Source organism: Rissa tridactyla, chromosome 1, assembly GCF_028500815.1.
Source record: "Rissa tridactyla isolate bRisTri1 chromosome 1, bRisTri1.patW.cur.20221130, whole genome shotgun sequence".
NCBI lineage: Eukaryota > Metazoa > Chordata > Aves > Charadriiformes > Laridae > Rissa > Rissa tridactyla.
Genome location: NC_071466.1, coordinates 158,758,910 through 158,780,937, shown reverse-complemented (window position 1 = coordinate 158,780,937; position 22,028 = coordinate 158,758,910). Strand labels below are relative to the sequence as shown.

The 22,028-nt window shown below is 38.6% G+C and overlaps 1 protein-coding gene across 3 annotated transcripts; it reads right to left on the bottom strand.

Annotated features, from left to right (window-relative positions):
* Positions 1-1,826: 1,826 nt before the first annotated feature.
* HCFC2 (host cell factor C2) lies at positions 1,827-21,996 on the bottom strand. 3 transcript variants are annotated; one of them, XM_054213140.1, is made up of 16 exons: positions 21,812-21,996; positions 19,351-19,499; positions 18,819-18,979; positions 17,553-17,761; positions 16,969-17,053; positions 15,832-15,935; positions 15,058-15,246; positions 13,640-13,825; positions 13,102-13,205; positions 12,138-12,300; positions 10,901-11,101; positions 9,615-9,685; positions 8,252-8,389; positions 6,674-6,859; positions 5,867-6,152; positions 1,827-4,779 (listed from the first exon to the last, which is right to left on the bottom strand). In XM_054213140.1, the coding sequence occupies exons 1-16, from the start codon at positions 21,975-21,977 to the stop codon at positions 4,754-4,756; spliced, it is 2,424 nt and encodes an 807-aa protein (XP_054069115.1). In that variant the 5' UTR covers positions 21,978-21,996; the 3' UTR covers positions 1,827-4,753. The 3 variants fall into 3 exon arrangements, with proteins under 3 accessions (XP_054069115.1, XP_054069125.1, XP_054069106.1); XM_054213150.1 differs by lacking the exon at positions 21,812-21,996 and adding an exon at positions 21,459-21,635; XM_054213131.1 differs by lacking the exon at positions 1,827-4,779 and having other exon boundaries at positions 4,801-6,152.
* Positions 21,997-22,028: the final 32 nt, after the last annotated feature.

The following is a 22,028-nucleotide window of genomic DNA, read 5'->3' as shown; positions in this document are numbered from 1 at the left end:
TAAGGGGGTTCAACCACCGCCCCTTGGCTTGCAGAAGACAGGAGGATTCAGCCTCATGGACCCTGCCACGTCGCTTGTCCTCAGGCCAGGCAACTCCTGGGCTGGGTTTGCGATTTTGTGTAGAGGCCACAGCAGGGGGCTGCAGGTGCAGCAGAGAAATTCTTTGGCTGATACTTTAATCATTCATTCAATTTGGGATCTAGCGGCGTGCCCTACCCTACCTCTCCCTGGAGGAAGCATCTGAGGTGCGGTATCCCAAAAGACTCATTCACGGAGCAAGAGGATCCATTTCAAATTCATCTTACTGCTACTTTCAACTTAACTTCTGGACGTTCTAATAAAAGGGATCTCCACTTAGCTTCCGATCAATGGAAAACACACCAAAATGAAGCTTTCACAACTGCTAGCAGGAGGAGGAACACACCAACTGCTCACACAATGCCAGCAGCCAGTGCTCCACCCCTGCCCTGGGAACCTGGAAGTGTTTCAGTGACAAAACTGGAAGCCATAGAATAAAAGCCCTGGCCTTTAGCTCACTAGAAAATGCTATAAAAACACACCAGGAAACAGCTAGTGCTATAAAGAAAAAAAAAAAAAAAAAAAAATTTTGAATTGTTTTTAAGATAAATTCGTACAACAAATTCAGATCTGCCTTAAAGTGAAAATAACTCCTAATAAGAATCTTACTGAGAGAAAGAAAAAAAGCACAAGGGAATTCTTCACTGTTTAAGTTTTCCCATTTGTTTTCCACTAATGCAAGGATCACAAATAATTGAAAATAAGACAATCGCAGTTATTCTATTTTAATACCTAGAAACACAAGGAAGGGATCAATTTGGAGCAGACCGCTTTTAGCGGTTTCTTATGTGAAGTCTGTTAAAAAGGTCTACAAACAACACCGTAGACCTTTCAGTTCACTCGCTACGCTCTGCTCCCCTGCTTCTAGAAACATTTATTACTTGGAATCAGTATGGTTAGAGTTGGAAGGGACCTTAAGGATCACCTACTTCCAACCCCCCTGCCATGGGCAGGGACACCTCCCACTAGACCAGGTTGCTCAAAGCCCCATCCAGCCTGGCCTTGAACACTTCCAGGGATGGGGCATCCACAACTTCTCTGGGCAACCTGTTCCAGCGCCTCACCACCCTCACAGTAAAGAATTTTTTCCTAATGTCTAACCTAAATCTCCCCTCTTTTTCAGTTTAAAACCGTTACCCCTTGTCCTATTGCTACACCTATTTCCCCAGGTGTTCCCCATAGTCAACTGCCATAAAAATTTAGCAGCTTGCCCCAAGACTGTGATGTTTGGAGCAGAGTTGGACATGCACGCAATTTGTATCCTTACTAGAAGCCTTCTGAGCATCTTAAGTGCTCACTTGCATCCCATCTTTTTCACAAACTGTAACAAAGCAATACCAAACTCTTTGTCACTCATTTGGAACAGCAGCAACACAAACCACTGTACGGACAGGGGAAGTCATTTCAAACTTTCATTTCGGAGGCTGCAGCCAGCAAGCTGCGGGGCACAAAGGCTTGGACAGGGACAGAGTAATGGCAAGAGCACGACAACTGCAGGAGAAGGTGGGACAGGGAAACTGGGGAACCTCAACTAAGAAAAAAACCCCATGAGGTAACCAAGGAGTTAACTTGGGAAATAATTTTTATGCAAGAGTAACACTCAGTACTACAATGCTTATCATTAAACCCTCTCCCCCCAAGACAAATATACTCACTCTCTTCTCTGCATCATCCCCTTTTCTAAAGAAGGGCAGAAATCTGAAGTTTGTACGCGTACACCTTCAAAAAAGCAGACATACACTTCCGCGTTTACAATGCGTTTGATAGGACAACCACTTTATTACAAAGAACAAACAATGCTTTGAAATAAGACTGATCAACTTGAATTGTATGAAAATGTCAGTTTCCTTGTAGAGGTCATTAAGTAACAGGCTGTAAGACTAAGTTCACGTCAAATCCGCTATCCTGAAATATCAGATAACAACAGTGATACTTATTATATCTTCAGAGTTTATGGCATGATCATGTGCTCTACTCCCAACTACATTCAAAAGATATTGCTATAATTACTTTGAAAACACAAAGTGTAGGTTATTGTTCACTTCATTTCCACTTTCACAAGAACATTCTGAAGGTGAAGCTGTAGCAGTGTCTGCCGTAACTGGCACGACGGTCCTATACTTACAGAGTCACAACTTCCCTAAGGAGTTTGGTAAACCTAGACATTTCTACAATATGCATACTGTCATCTGATAGATTTCAGCTTCTGTTACACGTCTTTAGCAATAGATGAAACAAATGGATAACACAGATTCTCAAAGAGCTGATGTCAACAGTCTCGCAAACCAATTTAAAAATCAAACAACCGATATTTGTCTGGTATCTAGTTGATAGGCAAACAGGCGGGATTTCAACCTTATAAATACAGTTCTAAAAACGGACCACAAAGTGTATTTTACAGCATGTACCACAATTTCGTTTTAAAGTAAAACTGTGAGGAACTGAAAGTTTGCATATGATCACTATTCAACGTCATCCAACTTGGACAAAGAAGTGACATCTTATGTCAAGTCAGCTGAAGAAAGCACACTTACAAGGAAATTATACTTTCATTGAAAACGCCACAGTTTTACCCTTTGGTAGTTGTGACATACCCACTGAAAAAAGAAATTGTGCAAAGCATGTGAAACCAAGTGCAAAAAAACTCCACCCAGACATACCCAATGGATTTTATTCTTAAATAACAACTCTACAAGCACAGCTATCAACCAACAAAACCAAAGCCACAAGTGTTTTCTCTAAAGGCTTCTTTCACAGTACTAATAAGGAAAACCAAGTTCTAGTCTTCTAGTTAAGAGTTCATGTGTACGGTACTTTAGTTATCAGACAGTATTGGTAGTGAGATCAGACCTGATAAAACGGACCATTAAAACACAAATATTTTAAAGCCAGTTAACTTCAGGAAACATCTTATACATTCATACTACAAACACTGTTTAAAGTGAATATGGGATATCTGTCATTGTCATAAACACAAGATTTCTCTCTGGAGTAAAACCGCGCGTTATTACTCCTGTGCCGCTATTACCACTACTATAGTGATTTATGGTCCCCAGCACTTTTTATATGCTATTATAGCACGTGATGTGTTGCGATAATTAAGGCTGCATCAGCACTTCTGTTACAACCCTGATCTTCAGGGTAGCTAAAACTTGGCTATTGAATCTGCTCTGGGATGCTTGAGCTGTTAAATCTCTAATATTTTAATGATACTTCTCCTACCAAACCAGGCACATAATTTATTTCAGTTTATATTTACAAACGTTCTTAAGACAAATTTAACTGGCAGAGGCAAGAAATTCTACCTTGATGTACAGTCTTTTGGCATTCGGGGCAAAATTAAAGTGCAAAGTATAAACTTCATTGCACAGTAAATAATTTAGATTTTATTTTAAAATAAATCTTATTTAGGTGCCTCAATCTATTCACCTAGTGACCTTGTCCAACTCAGCCATTTTCCTCTACGCTTTGGTAAACATAGGTTTATATATAGATACATAAATAGCATTTAAAATGTTTACCTTTATTTCACTACTGTGAACATTTTTTTTTTTTTAGCATAGGAATGGATCAACCTATTCCTAGAAGTAATGCTTGTTGAATTTATCAGCTAGCTAGTTAATGTAAAACGATGCATAGTAAAAGGGAGATACTGGACTTGACTGGTAGGATATACTGGTAAAGCAAACAAGCACTTAAGAAGATTAACTGGAATAAATATGTTGAAAATTGCCATATAATATGTGCAAAATTGCTTACCATGTATTCTAAACTTTGGTTAAAATTTTCAGATTGAAGTTTTACAGAAACATTATGGAAGCAACACAAGTGATTACAAACACAGGAATGAGGTAAGTTATTATTAGTGCAAAAAGCAAGCATATGCTAAAAGCAAAGCATATGGATTTAAAAAAAAAAAGAGAATGAATCTCATGGAAGTTTTAATACAAGACCAGAAAGGTCTCTTGTAAACATTGGTATTTACAAGTTTAAGATTTGTACAACTACAAAAGGATGATTCTAAATATTAGTAGTGCATTTACAATGAATTTACGTTTTTTTTTGTAATAAGAGAAATTACTAAGTTTATCTTTTTCCTTTTAAATCTTCAGGGGATATCTTTCAAGATTAAGATATTTGTTACAAATAGTAGAAAAATCATTTCTTTACAAAAAAAGTATATATTAAAATATTTATACATTTTAAGTTACTATATAATAACTGGAAATTTTTGCCTCATACTCAGGCACCACAATGAAGAACGTGGTATAAAGAACTGAAACCAAACAGAATTTGCTTATATACCAAATCTCATGAATTATCTATGCAAGATCCGTAGCAATCATGGGGACTCTACCTCAAATACTACTGCATATGCCAATTTTGTATTTATTTATTTTTAATTTGAAACTGCTTATTTTTTACATTTTAACTATCACTACCAAAAAGAGCTACTGGATAGAGCATGGTCCTCCATCCCACCATCTTCAATATAGTTCCTATATGGTACTCACACCTGAGCAAGGCTGTATAACGCTGATGTTTCAAACGTAAAAAAGGTTATATACTTTTTAAGATAAAAACAATGCAAAAATAAAATATTTGTAGCATTTACAAATAGTACAAGAGTTACATTAAACACTACATTCGAGACTTGACATTTATTACGTTGTTTCTATTTTGAGCTTGATGTTTTCATATCTGCAAAAGAGAAGGAGACACTGTTAAACGTTTCATCATTTCACATAGTGTATCTAGTCAAACACTTACAAACAACTACTGTTCCAGAGTCCTGGGATATGGATCATGGTCAAACCCCTTGCCAATTAAAGGGTTAAATACTAAGTATTACAGAATACAACTTATTCATTGTTGCTCTCCACCTTAGGAAAATGGATGTTGAAAAAACAAGTAGTGGTGTATTCAACAGTTGGCTTTCAGATCACACCCTTTGGCTCACAGCCCACAGAAAGGAGAGGTCAGCTAAACCCATACAACAGTTTGTTGCTCCCCAAGGGGGTGGGCGCACTCCCCTCGCTCTGCCCTTCCTAACCTTCCTCCACACTCACAGGACCTCTTGCTGGGCAAAGCCAGCTCCCAACTAGTGGAACGCCAAGCCAGGAAGGGGAAGGAGCGGGAGGAGAGGAGAAGCCAGCAAAACTTCTTGTTTTGAGCCCCTGCACTGGCTTACTTAAGAGTGAGCCAGAACTGATCAGGCTAAAAAACTAATCTTTATTTTCAGTGGATCCATTCCCATCCCCAACTCATCATGAACCTGTACAAATTCAAGCTCAGGGACAAGAGGACAAAAACCTCTTCTGGCTTTAACACAGACTTTAAAGCGTGTATGCATCACAAAAATGCACCTTATGAAAAATTTTTCGAATAAAGTGGGGGAAAAGATTGAAAAAAAACCCAAACAAAACAACCTGATTACACCCATGCGTGTAACTGCATTACTTCTTATTAGAATGAGAAACCTTTGAGCTGAAGTGCAGCACATGTAAGTCAGCAACTTACTAGGCTCTTACTATTTGAGGGACTGGGTAAGACTCGGTAACCAACATTTCAGTACTTGCTTGTCACAAAAGTTTTCTTTTTTTTTTTTTTTAAAATGTTATGCTAAATTCATCAACCGAGTTTTCTTAAAACTTCTGTTAAGGAACAAAACATTTCAAGAACTTCACATGCACTCCTGAGAAAAAGCGTTGGTTCTAGAGACACAATACGCCATTTTCTCCGCCACAGCTACAGCCCATTTAAATGCTGTGTCTGACACCAACTTTACCTTGAAGCCATCGAACTTGCGTGGCTGGTCCGTATCCTCTCTCATTCTTCGCAGAAATTCTGAACACTATAGCAGGTCGGGAAGTGTAATCAACATGAGCATTTGCAAGCTGGGCAGCAGTCACTATACACGACGTTTTAAGACCACAGTATATTCTCATAAATACAAGCTGACTTGGATTTTCCTGTAATTGTGTGGAACGGATTGCTAAGTAGGCAGAATATTCTAAAATATTTCCAGAGGGTGAAGCAGGAGGCTCCCAAGAAAGATGAATACAGTCTACACTCTGAAAAGAAAGGGAGAAAATTTGATAGTGTCTAGTTAACCATTAGATGCCTGAATATATACGTCTAAAAATATATATATTTATAAAAAAATTAAAATATACAAAACCACCTCTGAAGATCATCTGAAAATTCTAACATCATCCCTCTTTGGACCTAAGGAAGGATGTGTCTTTTGACTTTTTTTTTTTTTTTTTTTTTTTTTTTTTTAAAAAAAAAGCATGGTAAACCCCTATAGATATAAGGATGCGGAAAGAGAAAGTCATAGGGAAACTATCAGATGATTGATTAAGTGTGCATCTGGCAATATGATCTTTAAGTCTTAAAATAATTCTTTATAGCAAATTTCATAAAGAATATTTCATTGAGCAGAACTATCCAAGTAAGCATTTGACACTATTTTATATGACAATTTTAACTTGAGAAAACCCCCAACAATAAACCAACTAAAACCAAGCGTTCTGAGATTAAGGCTGTGACATGAATTTTATACATCAGAACTAGAATTACCTGTATTTCTCACCTTAGTGATTTTGACTGTTGAAGGAGCTCCAGGAAAACCCGGAATGCAAGTCTTGAATTCACTGATTTTACTGAAAGGCCCAACACCACAGCCGTTAATTGCAGCAACTCTGAACCTGTAAACTGTGCCTGGAAAAAGATCCTGTTTCTTAAGTAATCTGTAGTCTGGTACATCTGCACTTCCTGTCTGAAAATAAAGCAATATTTGTGTTAATTTTTAAAATATTCTAAACACAATTAGCCTAAAAAATATAAAGTGGGTAGCGATAAACTGAGATTAATAAATTTAACTGAAACTGAAAAATCTAATACTTTGTAATTAAATCAGAATTTACAAAAAGGTTCTGACTGAGGCACTAGTTCACCTCAAAACAGATGATCTAAGATGCAATGTGAGACTACATCTCTAACACCACCACCACCACCATCCCCCCCGCCATTTTTCAGTCATTTAAATTGACCTGCACCTCTTGGTTATTTTTACTCAGGAAAGTAAAATCAAAGTAGCAATTCCAACTGTATAGCTTGTATTAGCATAGTATAATTAGCACCCTCTTCTGTCCTAAAAAATATTTTTCTTTCAAAACCAGTTATTCCTATAGTTAGGAGTTGCAATTTGATGCATAGGTAATTAAAATATTTTTCAAGAAAAGCACTGTAAGTTAGTAACAAATAGGTTTCTGAAACAGAAGTGCTAATGTATTTCCATGTTTAAAATATGCATCAATGCATCCTTGAAACTTCCAACAGAACTATTTTGCTTCTGAATAATGTATAAGAAATCACAATCAGTGTAAACACTGCAAAATGCACTATGCTCTTTAAAAGTAAGATGTGCAGTATTTTTAGTGAAGTGCTTTCAAATAAAGTGTTCTGTTCTTTTGTTTCTGTCTCAAGGAAACATATACCCATCCTTTTGGCTTCTAGTTCGCTGGGACATCATTAATTTACACCACCACCACCAAAACTGCAACATTACCTCAAGTTTCACATGTATAGCATTTTCACATATAAACTTATATGTGCAACAACATTAAGTTAGAGAAACCTAATACAAAACCCACTACAGTTCCACATTTAGTCTTTTTAAACAGCCTTGTCTTATTAGTATCTTTAACAATTCGTAAGCAAAGATTCTGGAAACAGAGGAAAAAAAAAAACTTTGATCAAAACATTTCAATCCTGTACTGAAATAACATATTAAAAAGTCGTGGTCTTTTTTAGTTTTTAAGAATTTTTACAGGTTTGAAAGTTCACCAAGTTTAAAATTCTTTCTGAAGGCTAGAAACAGAAATACAGAAATAATTAGCAATAGCAAAATAAGATATCCCATATTGTCACACCAGGAGAACAGAAGAAAATTCATCTGGTTTAGAAATAGTAAAAAAAAAAAAAAAAAAGAAAAAAAAAAGGTGAACAAAACGCATGAGGAACTACTGGTCAGAAAATACATAATTCCTATTAGCACCAAATCCTGTTGCAGTACCAGAAAAATCACACATTTTTGTTGCCAACCATATGAGCAAGAGATTCCAGAATACGTTTGTGCAGGTTATGCCAGAAAAGAATTAGCAGGTACCTTGTTAGAGATGCTCAGTGTTTCCTCTGGCAGCAAGTAGAACTGGCTCACCACAGCACTGTTGTTCTTAAAAATTCCAACATCATACCACTGCCTGTCTCTTGTTTTCACCGGAGCCATCTGTCTTTGTGGAGTTTTCTAGTATTTGAAGAACATATTATCGAGACTACCCATACTTCAGTGTAATGTTAAAAAAATGTTAAGACTCTAGTATATGTAAGAGACAACCCCGTTTTATACTAGTGTTACTTTCTTACGCCTCAAATGACTATGCAAATGTTATTAAAATACTGTTCAAACCCAACTGGTTCTTATATATTGATTTAGAAACAGTCCATCATTTAAAAGAAAACAGCTGGGATGTCACCCCTGACGTCCTAGTTTAAACAGGGAGGGGAAAAAGTTTAAAGCTGTAGAACTAGGTGTCTGTAGCAGCTGCAAGTTAATTTCATTCAGAGGTCAAGAAGTTCCACAACATGGTCCAACATCAGTAGCTGTACTTGGGATTCAGCTATACGTCAGCACCAAATATACACTCTTTCAAGCTGCTGCTAACTCCCTTGCAGCTGAGAAGAGGGCCTCTGCTGCGGCACGAGGCAATGGTGGTGGACATGGGAATCGCTCCTGACTGATGCAGAAAGACAGACCATCTTTCTTGCTTGTCTCCAGGCACCCGGGAGGGTGCCCGCATGGTCAGTGTGCCCAGCACAGCCAGGCCATGATCCTGCCAGCATGGAAAAGGGGGAGGAGCAGCAGCTGCTCTCAGCAAAAGCACCCCAACCCTTTAGTGCCAGCTGCTGCTTCCCATCCTTAGCTCCTCTCTTGTGGTGGCAACAGTGGCACCTTGGATTTGTGTATTAAGTTGTAAGCAGGTGAAATAGGAAGCATTTACTTTTTCAGGCAGTATTTACAGCTTGCATAGCCAGTCCCCATCTCCTCTAGGGAAAAACATCAAGATGTCAGTTTAGTTACGTTTCAAACCTACAGATCAGCAGCTAACACTAGTCTGGTCTAATACATGCTTCATTTTAAAATCAGCTATGCATACAGAAAAGCATTTTACATTTGCACATCATGCAACACAGAGACCATTCCACTGTGCCAGTCGATAAAAAAGATTCAACAGCTGACACACATACTTGGATCTCGTCCCAACTACACAACTGCTACTTAGACTCAAATCAAACCCACACAATGCAATTAGTTTTACAACAGAAATGTTTACCCCTGTATTATTCACTTCAAGCCCTAAATATACATTGCTTTTCTTTCAGAGATATAATTAAAGGAAAGCAGGATAGCCCTTACAACTAATCAACAGAACAATAAACACAGCAATTTGATTATACTTTTCCAGACTTACAGAGGAGTGTGAATCATTTGTCTGTCCAGTATTGACCCTTGTCGAAGGCATGATATAAGCAGTTTCAGCAGCTAGAAACAAAAAAGTTGTATTTAAAAAGCTTAAGTGATATTAAAAATTTAACACAAAGTCCAGAATATGAAAGTTGACCTCAATTGTCATTTACAAGTATTTGTTGCAAAAGTACATCTCAGACTTCTTTTGCAGTTCTGTTTATAACACCAACAACTAATTTTGGATGCGTCATATTCACAGAACAATTGTTAAGAGCCTGGCACTGCAGGCTGCTACAGATAATACTAACAGAAGGCAGGACTCAGAAAATCCTAAGAAGTGACAGAACTATGAAATCAATATGAAACATTTGTGAACAAATAATCTAAATACCAGATTGAGGCACAAACTGATTACACTGTATGAACAGTCTAAGCATGAAATCTTAATTTGAATGTATTGTTTCTGACATCAATACAGTCTGCATTCTGAACATGAGTAGTTAATCTCTAAAGAATCCTAACAAGTGGGAAAGAGAACATTTATTAAATGTAAAATGTAATCTCGAAAAAAAGATAAATCAAAGCACATAAGCAACACGAGGGAATATTAATGTTCTATACTTGTGCTTCTGGTTTTTGCTTTTGAAATGCAATACTCTTAGATAAAAATTACACTACTCACACAGTGTCAGTAACAGAATACAGCTAATAATCAAAACAACAGTAAAAGCACAGCCTGTTGACATTCACAAAAACCCAAACTTGAAAAACTAGTAATACGTTTAGTTCCTGTGTTGCTGCTTATTTTGGGTATTTCAAGCAGACTAGGAAGAGGTCACCACATTTGATTAATGGTGAGCAAGCCACAAGAACTGGCCATATTTGTTACAGAGGTCAATTGTTTAAAATCAAAACCATCTAAGGTTACTATCTGTACTCTTCTGCTGACTAAATAAACAGACAATCACTGAATGAAAGCAAATGTGCTATGGGTACCAAAACTGACTGCCACTGTTATTTAGAAAATGGGCTTCTCCATAAATGAAGATTTAAAGGACTCTTCGCTCACAGGAAACAAAGAGGTTTACAAATGCATAAAAGGAATATCCTGATTTTAAAAGATGTTTAAGTCATAACAGAGATCATCCAAGATGCCCAAGGTCCTCAATGCCCAAAGCCCTATCTCAATCCCAGGTACTAGTCAAGATGGGAATCCCACCACACTAGAAGAAGTCTGATGGCCTTAGATATATATGGCTCAAAATACAGTATGTGAAACACATTTCAAACCTTCAGATTTTGAATTGAATGTTGTTAGTGAAGTTTCATCTTTAACAACTGCCCCATTTGTACTTGATGATTCAGTTTTAACAGCCTGCTGGGTTACCATAGTTTGTGTGCTGGAGACACTACTGGATACAGAAGCATCAGGATTTACAGTTCGTTTGTCCAAGTCATGTAATTCACCTACATTTGCTGAAGTCTGAGGACCTTAAAAAAAGGAAAATATTAACTAGAATTCAGTATTGGTAACACAGATTGATTACCAGATCTCAACTTGATCTAATGGCTTCAGTTTCACATAAAACCAGAGTTTAGCTCAGATGTAGGTTAGAATAGACCTGATTATATTACTTGCTAATGCTTTCTTTAGGTATACAACTTAGCAAAAGTCTGTCTGCACAGTCATAAAAAGATATTTGTAAACAGTTATATTAAAACAGCGATTTAATTTGTTTTAAGCTTGTTATTTTACACCTGTTTGGTTACGAAAGGATTACTTTGGAAAAACATCCTAATATAAAGAGGAAGTATCCACACAAATCAGTACCATAGATTTGTAACAATCAACTTAAGATTAACTACTGTGGAAGTCTTTTTCTCACTTAGCACTAAGAGCCAACATTTCCACACAATACTTAAATTATACTGTGAAGAAAGTGAAAATCCAACAACCTATAAATTACACGAAAGTCAAATATAAACAGGTCAGTCGACTGAGCCTGGATTCACCACACCGAACATAAGGCTCTTCAGTGAAATGCCTAAATCAGTGCCTAGTCATCTTCTATTTCCTCTACAGTCAGAGAGAAACATGCTCCTCCTTACAATGCCTAAAATTTTACATTGTCTAATAGCTTTTCACTATTAACAGACAGAAGTAGTGTCAAATAGAGCCTGGGGTTACTAACACCTTAATGTTGTAAAATGAATTTGGTCCTGTCAGTCTGTTCTTTGATGTTAAAAAGGGCTATTTATGTTTAGAGATACACATTTGCCATCATAATAACGAATATATTATTGAGAATTTCATGTCCCTTGCAACACTTCAAACAACTTAAGATTTCATTTTTCCTTGTATCTTCTAAAAATACATAGCCATAACTAGCACAAGTTGGTTGTTTTTAAACTACAAAGGCCTCTAAAATAATTTTAAGTTGCAAGACAGAAATAATCTTATTTTATGTTTATGAGATGAATTTTAACTCTCACTTTTTGATTAATTTTTATTCTATAGTCATCTTACTTGAAGTACAAACAGGCAAAAGAGAAGGGGCATTTGATTCTTTGAATCCTGTAGCATCTGCATGGTTTTTCATAGTCTCCTGTGTAATCTTGTTTTCAGGTGCTGCAACCTTTTCTTTTCCTTCTACTTTTAATAATGAGTTGGATGAAAGGGAAACTTGGACCTAACCAAAACAACACATTTGTTAATGTTTAACTGCAAAGTTCAGAAATTTCAGTTGCAAACATGGTATGAAAATGCTTGCTTGAAAACAACAAACAAAAATCCTCCAACAAATCCCCCTAGCACTTCAAATTAAAACAAGAAACCAACCTCACAATCCACCTTATTCTAGCCATCATATTACAAAGACTCAAACTCTAAGTTGACTTGAAAGTGTCCCTGACACATACTAAGTTTTATCTGGGTGAGCTCATGTTTTTATGTTATTACATGGAAGTTCATTGATGCATACGTTTAGCCTATTGGGGGAACTTGAGGGGATGGGGAGAGGAAAAAATAAATAAAAAAATCACAATTACAGAGGTTTTCAACTTTTGCTTTCCTGGCACATACCCAAGATGCTTATTTACTAACTACTGTTAGTAGTACTTCTACATGTGTTTTCTACAAGAATAAATTATGGATCCCATACAGATCCCTTACACAATTAAGAAAAGGTCTACATTGCTAAAATTGTGATCCTTCAGACAGAGTTTGTCCTCCCTCTTTCTTTTAAATTGGGAAAACAGTGGAACATATACAACTGCACAACCAGAATAGGTAACAATTGGGTTTATACTATAGTATAACACAACTACTTCAGTGGGTGCCTTTTTTGTTCTGTTTGATTTTGTTGTTTTTTTTTTTTTTTTTTCTAAGGCCTAAAAAGTACACAGGCCTTTTAAAACTGAGAAAGTGTTTTAGCACTTCTCTTGCTTCCCACACTACTTGGCCACTTAGGCATTTTTCAGTTTACACTTACGTTATTAGGAATGACATTATTTGTTTGGCTGGGATGATCCACCTTCATTTCTGGGTAAGGGACACTAGGCAATGATTGTGGACTTTGATGTAGAGAAGAACCACCTTTCAGGTAAACAAAAGCAAATTCCAATCAGTTACATAAAACTTAATATTATGTTGGTTGGAATCTATTGCAGTAAGCAAGAGGGAGACCCGATGTTGCCAGAAGGAAGACTTGGTTGTAAGACTGAAATGAAACTGCCTGGCCAAGCAGTCAGATAAAATCCCTTCCTCAGTGTTTCCTTTCTCAAATAGTGCCCAGCACTGTACAAATATTTTCATATTCAGATAGCTGGCCAAAACTGACAGAGACAAGTTAAACTCAATTTTCCATAATTACAATGCACAGATTTTGGGAATAACCAAAAAAAGCCCAGGGTCTCTCTCAAAATGATTTAAAAAAACCAACACGAAAAACCCAAACTCATATTAATTACTTATGCAATCCTCTACTCTACCTTTACACAAACATAAGCGTAACGTGATCTGACTACTACCTTGTGAACTCAGCACTGATGTCTCAGGAACCCCAGTACCAGGTATTCCAGCCACTGATGGCACTGGTGAATCAGCATGTAACTGAAGAAGATATCCTTCAACTGTAGGTACTTCATCCCATTTCACTTGAAAAGAGTTGGTTGTAGCTCTAATCAGCTGTACCTGTGATGGTGCTGGAGGTTTCTCTACAAGAAACCAATAAAACACAGACAGCATGTTGAAATTGCCCTCCTTTATCAATTTAAGAAGTATCTATATAATGCAAGCAAAACCAATAGCTCCTTTTTCACTGATGTACAACGTATACCGGATTCAACAAGAAGCCATTGTCAAAGGCGGCAAGTCAAGTCAGCAAGTATTATAAAGTGCCATTCCACAGCGTTCAAAAATGCTGAAGTTCTGAAGCTTTGCTTTTTAATGGCTCTTCTGCTGCCAGTACGTCTTTGGGTTGAATATACATCATTATAGGGATTACAGAGATAAGAGATCCTTGGCCTTTCCTAAAAGGCTGCACGCAGTTCTTTGGCTCCTAAAGCTTTCCCTATTCCTGGAAAGGATTCATAGAAGATTCCGCTTCCTTTTTGCTTGCTCTCTGTAGCTAGAAGTGAACTTTCCCTCAAACTTCTGCAGAGGCTGAAGCCTAGGCATGATTCAAAGCCAATGACCTACTCTTCCCACTTGCCTTGATGCCTAGCTAGGCTGCACTCTCAAGCACATCCCTCCCCTGCTACTCTTTTTCATCTTCTGACTTTCCTGAGGGGAGAAAAAACCAAAACAAAAAAACGGGGGGAAAAAAACCACAAACCATGATCTACTAAATGTTTCACAATCTCCAGTAACCATTCCAATGCTTCTGCTTGAGCGGGCAAAAACTCCCTCACAAAAGTACTATTCTAGTGTCCTGCCATCAAGCCAGCTACTAATGAACGATTACTACTCCAGAATTCCCTTCAGCCCTGGGAACAATTTGGTCCTGTCTCAGATTCGATAGTATCTTTTTGCAGTCCAAGAGATGAGGAAGCAGCAGCAGCAATGATCCCAAGAGAAGGAGGGATTTGGTAAAAAGGAATAAGTAGCAGCGGCAAAGATCACTATCAAGAGAGGCCAGGAACCCTGAGTTTAGGTAAAACACCCTTTAGCACCTTGTATCTACTTGCTATGGCATGCAATGCAGAATTTAGTCACAAAGTTCTTTCAGAGGCTTTAAAAAAGCCTTCCTCATTTTATCAGTTTAAGTTATAGCTGTAGCCTTCAAACAATCAACGGTGAAGTGTGGTTTATTTAAATAAGCTTTAAAATTCAAATAATCTTTGCGTTTGCTACAGCTTTAGATGTTCTGATCATCCATGATGCCAGCTTCCCATATGTTAGTAAAATATGGAACACAGTACAAATCTCTTATTTATTTCTGACTCACCAGTATCAAGGTACCAAAGATCTTTGCAGCAAACTTGATTGTTCCAAGCTTTTCTGTAACCATCTCTACCACTCCAGATATACAGACGAGTGCCAACCGCTACAGCACAGTGTCCTGCTCTTGGCCCTGGTAACAAGTTACTTTTGTCCTCCTGGCAATCTGAGATCAGACCTATCCATTCTGTGGTATCTAGTAAACGAAACTCGAAAAATTTAGTTTCTAGATGTTTTCCAAAGCAAGCAATACAGAAATTAATACACTTAACTGCTCAGAGAAAATGAAAATAAATCACCTCTGTTTTTATAGACAATTGCATTTCAATTTGTAACATTACAAAGAGAAGGTCGCTTTCCAATTAGTTTGCAAGATACGATCAATTAATACAGGATGAATTTTCTGACCTCTGGTTGTCTCTGTCAGGTAAATACAAGATCAGAAGTTGAGGATTCAAGGACAGTACGATCACATTTAGAAAAAACAACTCATTTCAGGATCTGTCTCTTGTGCTCTACTATAAATGAAGGAGTATCTATATTACTTAGCATTAAAATTGTATGAACAGAGATTGCATGAGCAAACCTGCTGAATGTTCAAAGAAAAATAATAATAATAAAAAAATCACTAAAGAAAGATGTAAAAACTGGCATCTGTGGTCAGCTAGGATTACAACTGTGTAACCTAAGATTTTTCTGAGGGTTTCCAAAATATGTATTCTACTCCGTTAAGAAAGCATTAATTCAAAATGCCCACTCCCAGAAAGGCAGAAACACTGACCCAAATTAAGATAAGAAAATGAACCGGTACATTTCCATTCACCATCATGAGCAGAAATTTCACCTCCTGCTGACTGTGGAACCCATCCACCAAAAACATACATTCTGAAATATAGGAAAAGAGGGAAGAGGGAAAAAGAAAAGAAAAGCCAATTAACATCCAGATCTGCTGCATATGCTCTCTCAAACTAGGACAAAACAGAAAATTTCCAGTGCTTTACAGTTTTAGTTTACAGCAGATTTTATTCGTGTCTACTCTCTTCAGAAAGTATTGTTGAAGACACCTACCTTCTGAAATTTTTAAGTTAACTGATTAAAAAAAACCAACCAAGCAAAAAAACCCCAAACTCAACAACTTCCCAGAAGCTAATACTGTATCTTTTTACAAACCACCAAACTGCTAACACTGTCCAGAAATCACACATTTACATGGAGTTTCTACAAGCCTCTACCACAGACCTCTCTATAAACCATTCTAAAATTAGACCACTATCTAAATCAGATAGCAAAATCTAAAAACATAAGGCAAGCTACAAACTAATAACATTTGATGTGAATAATAAAAAGCTAAGTCCTTGGATCATAAGACAGAAAGCTTTCACACTTCTTTCCCCCTTGCCTCTTTCTCCTCACTCTTGTAAACCGATAGAAAATGAACTGAAACCCAGGTTTAAAAGTCCATTTTATCAATGCTATCTGCCAAAACAAACCACACTGGCAAGAAGCAAAGTAATGAGGAACAGACTACAGAGAAACTGGCCCACAAAAACATGGCATGGTTTTGCCTACTCTCTGGGCAGTTTCTTTGCGTAGCTAGTTCATTGTGTCACAGACACAGAGGCACTCAAGTTGGCTCCTGACAGAGCCAGCTCAGGTCCAGCTGAGTTCGCTCCAGAATGCAAAAAAGGGGCATTAAAAAGCCTTGTAAGCTGCTTGTGGATTGGGCAGACTGTTCTGCTGGACGGAAACACTGACAGTTTGATAATCTTAAATTCACTTTTTCATTGCCACTGAGGACAACAGAAGCAGAAAAGTACTCTACAGGGCTGATGGTTTATACTGAGCAGTAGTGGATAAGCATCATCATTCTCCTACTAGGTGTACCTTTCTAGAGTTGAGCTTTTAACAACAGACATACTTGTTTCCTATTACATTGGCCGTATGGAGACTGCGAGGAAGTGGTATTGTCCCTTTAGTTTCTGGTCTCGACCAGGTCATTGTTTCTAAAAGAAAAAGAATAAAAATGCTCAAAAAACATATTACTGTGTATTTCACTACCTGGATTTTAGGGGCGAACATACCTCTAACATTCAACAAAACAAAATTTTGTGTTTTTAAGATGGCCACTTTAAAAAAGAAAGCGTGATAACAAGCACTTAAAGCTTCTTTAAAAAGTCACAGGAAACATTGACAAACTAATTGCTTATCAGTTTATCAAAAAGATATGTTACAGTTTCATTATGGCTATTCAACTTGGTTATCGTAGTGACAGTCTTTAAAGCGTTCTAAGGAAACAATTTCCCAGTATAACCAAAATCAGTGAGGATAATATACGCAAACAATGCTGTAGCTATTTAATTCCAAAAATTGCAAATGCTTAACACTATGGTGTAAGTCCCAATAATATCTGCACCACATCATACCATTAATTGTTAAATACTGTAATTTTTCCTCTTAGCCAGTAAGGCCCCTGCACTGACTTCTACTGGGAAATCAACTCACCTATGTCAAGTTCCCAGAGATCATTTAGCCGACAGCCACACATCCCTCCAAAAATATACATCTTTGGACTTCCCAAGTCTTTTCTGCAGTATACGATGGCTGTGTGAGATTCTCGGGGAGATGGCAAGACCCCTTTGGTCACAGGAATACTCCAGCCGACAACGCCAGAACCATGTTGCAGCTCCAGTTCATAGAAATCATTTAAATATCTAGGGTATTATTGACAAAGTATGAAAAATATGTAAGCAAAGCTTACAAGTGAGCTTTAAACCCTGACCACTTCCAAGTATTATAGACTTCAGTCTTGTGAGATTGTACAATTTTAAAATCATGAAGCATTTGATGGTACTGTGGACAGTACCCAAACAAAATGGAATTAAAACAAAAAATGAGCTATTATTAATTTGTTGCCTCTGAGAAAAGCATGCTTTCATCTCATACTTGATACACTATATTACATGAAAGAAACATTCAAAATTGGTGAACAACATTCTTAGCGGAAATTACTACATTTGGACAAACTTAGAATAAACTGTAAAGTTGTGGGAAATACATGATAACGTGGGACATTAAAGCTGAATTTCTGCAACTCGAAGGCAACAAAGGTGAAAAGATGCTGTTTCTTTTCTGATGTCTTCAGGCTGGCCAACAGACAATTAGCCATTTGTTGCTGAATCTATCGGTAAGTTATTTTTAGATAACGGTCTTTGAATGTTGGCATTCACCCTAGATACCTCTTGTTTGCTGAGCTTAAAATTACCAGTTTATAGCTCAATAAGCACTCTGAATTGCAGGCGAGTATGGATATAAAACTTCACCATTATAACACTGTTTGCCGATAATAAAGGCAACTTCAGCTGTTACTTTAAAAAAATTTCCAGGTGAATTAGTAACTGTTTTCCACAGCACTATAGAGGAAACTTCCATTGTTAATTCCCTGATGACTCATGAGACTTTGCTGATTTAAGTAATTCTAACGAACAAGTCATTCTTAAAAACATCACCAAAATTACTAGGAAAAATACCAGAGTCTACTCAGGTTTCCCTCCAGAAGCTGTCAGTCAGTGTTACATATTGTGTGATTAGCAGAAGAAATATTTAAGAAGAAATATTTAAGCTTCTTAGCGTGTAACCCCTCCACTGCATAAATAATCCAAATGCGAGTACTTGGTACGCAGGACAGCTTCCCTAGAACATTCCTCTTCAAAGTTGTCGAATCTGGTAATTAACTTTTAAAGACATTGAATTCAAAACAAGTCAGCATACCTGGGAACGTTGTTATTTGAATCTTCACTTTCATTTGCCAGGCCACCAAATAAATAGCACTTGTTACCATATAAAGAAAAGCTGTGGCCAAGTCGAGGACAAGGTGGTGATCCAGTGGAAGGAGCTTGAGGTTTTACTTTTTTCCAGAGCCATCGACTTGCCTTAATGACAAGAAATACATATTCAGAAATATCTTCATTTATAGTCGTTCATAGTCAATAGAATTCAGACAACACTAACAATTGTATATTTTCTGAACTATTCTTAAGGGGATGCTGGGCTTTTCTTAGGATATACATTAAAAGGGACACTAAAAGCTAACCTTCATAAAACATTAAATATACTTTATTTTGACTAGATGGAAGTCTCTTTTTCAAAGTTATTTAGATTTTCTCCATCTTCAGAAACTATTTAAAGAGTTTATTCTTCCTGGAGCAGAAGAAAGCTCATGTAACTTTCCTCTGCAGTTGGTAATATAAAACATGTTTGTTCATCAACAGAGAAATAAAGTAGTCCTTCATACATTTCCTACCTGTAATTCATATAAATCATTACTGTATCTTCCATATTCAACCATTCCTCCAAAAACTAGTATTCTGGTACCATCACAAACAAATCCATGTGCTGCACATCCTGGAGGAATATCTCCCCTTACAGCAGGAAGGAACCACTGATTTGTAGCTGTAGGGGAAGAAAAGAAAGAGACAGATTTCAAACACCGAGAAGGAAAGTGTATTTTTAAATGCCTCTGCTCTCTAAAGAATTACCTCTCACCTGTAGATAACTGTGAATGCGCTGTTTGTTTCACACTAAGTTTTAACTGAATTTTTGATAAATAATAATTCAAATATAAAGATTAAATTACATTAATTAAATCATATAGTGACTATAAATATAATGTAAATACATATATTAAATTATCATTTAATAATGTAATAAATAATTTTTAATAAAAGGAAAAGCAAACACCTTTATCAAACCAATGTTACTCAATATATGAATGAGCACATGAGGTCACTGTAATTAAGTCAGTTACCAAGGGTCACCCAGCAATTTAATAGACTTGCTAAAAAAAGAGGCTAATGAGGAACATAAGTGCAGTTCCACACAAAAGAGATAACTATGCTAACTCGGAGGAAGCTAGCTCTAGAAACAGAATTATTAGAGCTACAGCAGCATGGCAGTGTGCCTGGACTTAATAGCCCTATTGAAAAACTAATTACACTGTTCGCAGACTAATGTTAATATCTACAGAGCACTGCACTGATACATGGGAGAGGCACAGAGGCAAGAAGGAGCAACTCAGACTGCCTGATCCAGCAGCAGCATATTGGTGTTTAAACTGTTCTGGAACAAAAGAATTACAGGAGATATTGTCTCCTTTTTCCTGAGCTTTTTTCAGGAGCACAAAGAGGAAAAGTGTGAAATCAGAAGCTTCCAGTGAATGTTGCTGCAGGGTATTAAGATGCCCTCACTGTGTACCAGCTCCTTAGAAGTCACCACACTCATAGCAAGAGCCATGTATGACATCCGAAAATCCAGACAGCCCAGGTCACAACCCTGCACCTTAGCCCCCTCAAAACAAAAAAAGAAAAAAAAAAAAAAAAAAAGTCCTGTCTGGGAACTGGAACAACTGAGTCGTGACCCTTTTTGTCACTGCCGCAAAGGGAAAACACCTTTAGCAGAAAGTCTGGACAGAAAAATAAGAAAAGTGATGTTAAGACCCACTCAAAAGGAAGCCATCAGAACCTCTGTTCTGAAAGACACTATAACCGTACTATCTAAAAACTTTCTTTAGCTTACTCATCAAAACAGAAAGGTTAAGAGATTTTGGTTTTTTTAAAAAAAAAAAGTGATGAGTACAGCAGATCTTTAAGCTACCATGGAAAAATCTGCTTGGATGGACTCTAACAGCAAGCATTTTCCTCTTAATAAACTCCAAAAACCTCCAGCAGATATTTGCATTCCCAGACTTTTATCTCAAAAACACTCAGCAAAAATACCGTCACCTTATTCTGGCAGGGGGAGAGAGGCAGGACGGGAAGGCAGTGTTCCAAAAAGAATAACATTTGAATGATTCTTAAAAGTTGGCAACTTAAAAGGCTAGTTAACGTGCTCTCACTTTCATGCTTTTGGTATGTTGCACAAGCAGCCAGCCCCAGATGACTGAGAAGCGCGGATCGGTCACCCCACTTCCCTGTCTCAGCCCAAGCTCTGAAATTACACAAAAGTTTTCCAGCCTCATACAGCGTCCCGTAAGAGTAACTGTCTTTCACAAATGAAATCGTGTCTCGGGCAGCTTCCTGTTTGGAAAGGCTCCCGATGCCAACGCGTTCGCTTTCCTGACCGGGATTTCTAATTCAGGGTCTTGAGCTCTGGTGAGCTGCCACCAGAGGGAAGAAGGGGGACCTGGACACTCGAGGGGGCTCATCCAGTCTCCAGCCATTCAGCCGAGACCTGCCAGGGGAGACCCTGCACCCCAGGACCAGGGGCTGGGGAAGCACAACAGAGGCGGGGCGCGTAAGGCGATTTTCCAGGTTTTTTCCCCCCCCCCAGGAAGGAGCATTAAGCCCGCAACATCAGCCGGGGCGCAGCGCAACCCCGGGAAAAACCCTCCCCTAAGGATATTTTTTGTCTCACCACCACCATTTTCAGCTCCAGGCAGCTTTTCAGCCCGGGGACAGCCCGCCCGCCGCCCCCTCAGCGCCGAGCCCCCCGCGGGCAGCCCCAGGGGAGGGCAGGAGACTCGGGGGGTGGGGGGCAGCCATCTCCCCCTCCCGCTGTGAGGAGCCCGGTGCCCAGCGGCGGCCAGCCGGTGCCACCAGCGGTGAGAGACATGACAACCCCGCCGCTGTGTCCCCCATATCCCCCCCCGGCTCTGCCTCACAGCACCGGCCCGGCCCGGCCCCGCCCCGCGCCACCCCGCGCCGCGCCCTCCCTGCCCCCCCGCCCGCCTCCGTGCCGCGCCCGCCGCCCCTCCCCGCCCCGCGCACCCGTGTTGTAGACGTGCAGCTCGTCGGCGATGCCCTCGTTGCCTCCCCCGAAGATAATGACCAGCTCGCGGATGGCGACCGCCCGGTGCCCGTGGCGGGAGCGCGGCACCGGCCCCGTAAAGGAAGACACCCGCCTCCAGCTCAGCCCAGCGGCGGCCGCCGCCATCTTAACGCCGCTCCCACAATGCACCGCGCGGCCGGGGCAGGCCGGCGGGAC

Coding starts and splice junctions, on each gene's coding strand:
- HCFC2 (XM_054213131.1), bottom strand. CDS start 21,977: ATGGCGGCGGCCGCCGCTGGGCTGAGCTGGAGGCGGGTGTCTTCCTTT. Junction 17,054..17,552: donor TCTCTGGGAACTTGACATAG/GTGAGTTGATTT, acceptor TTTTTCTTTTAG/AAACAATGACCTGGTCGAGA. Junction 11,102..12,137: donor TTTGCCTGTTTGTACTTCAA/GTAAGATGACTA, acceptor CCTTTTTTTAAG/GTCCTCAGACTTCAGCAAAT.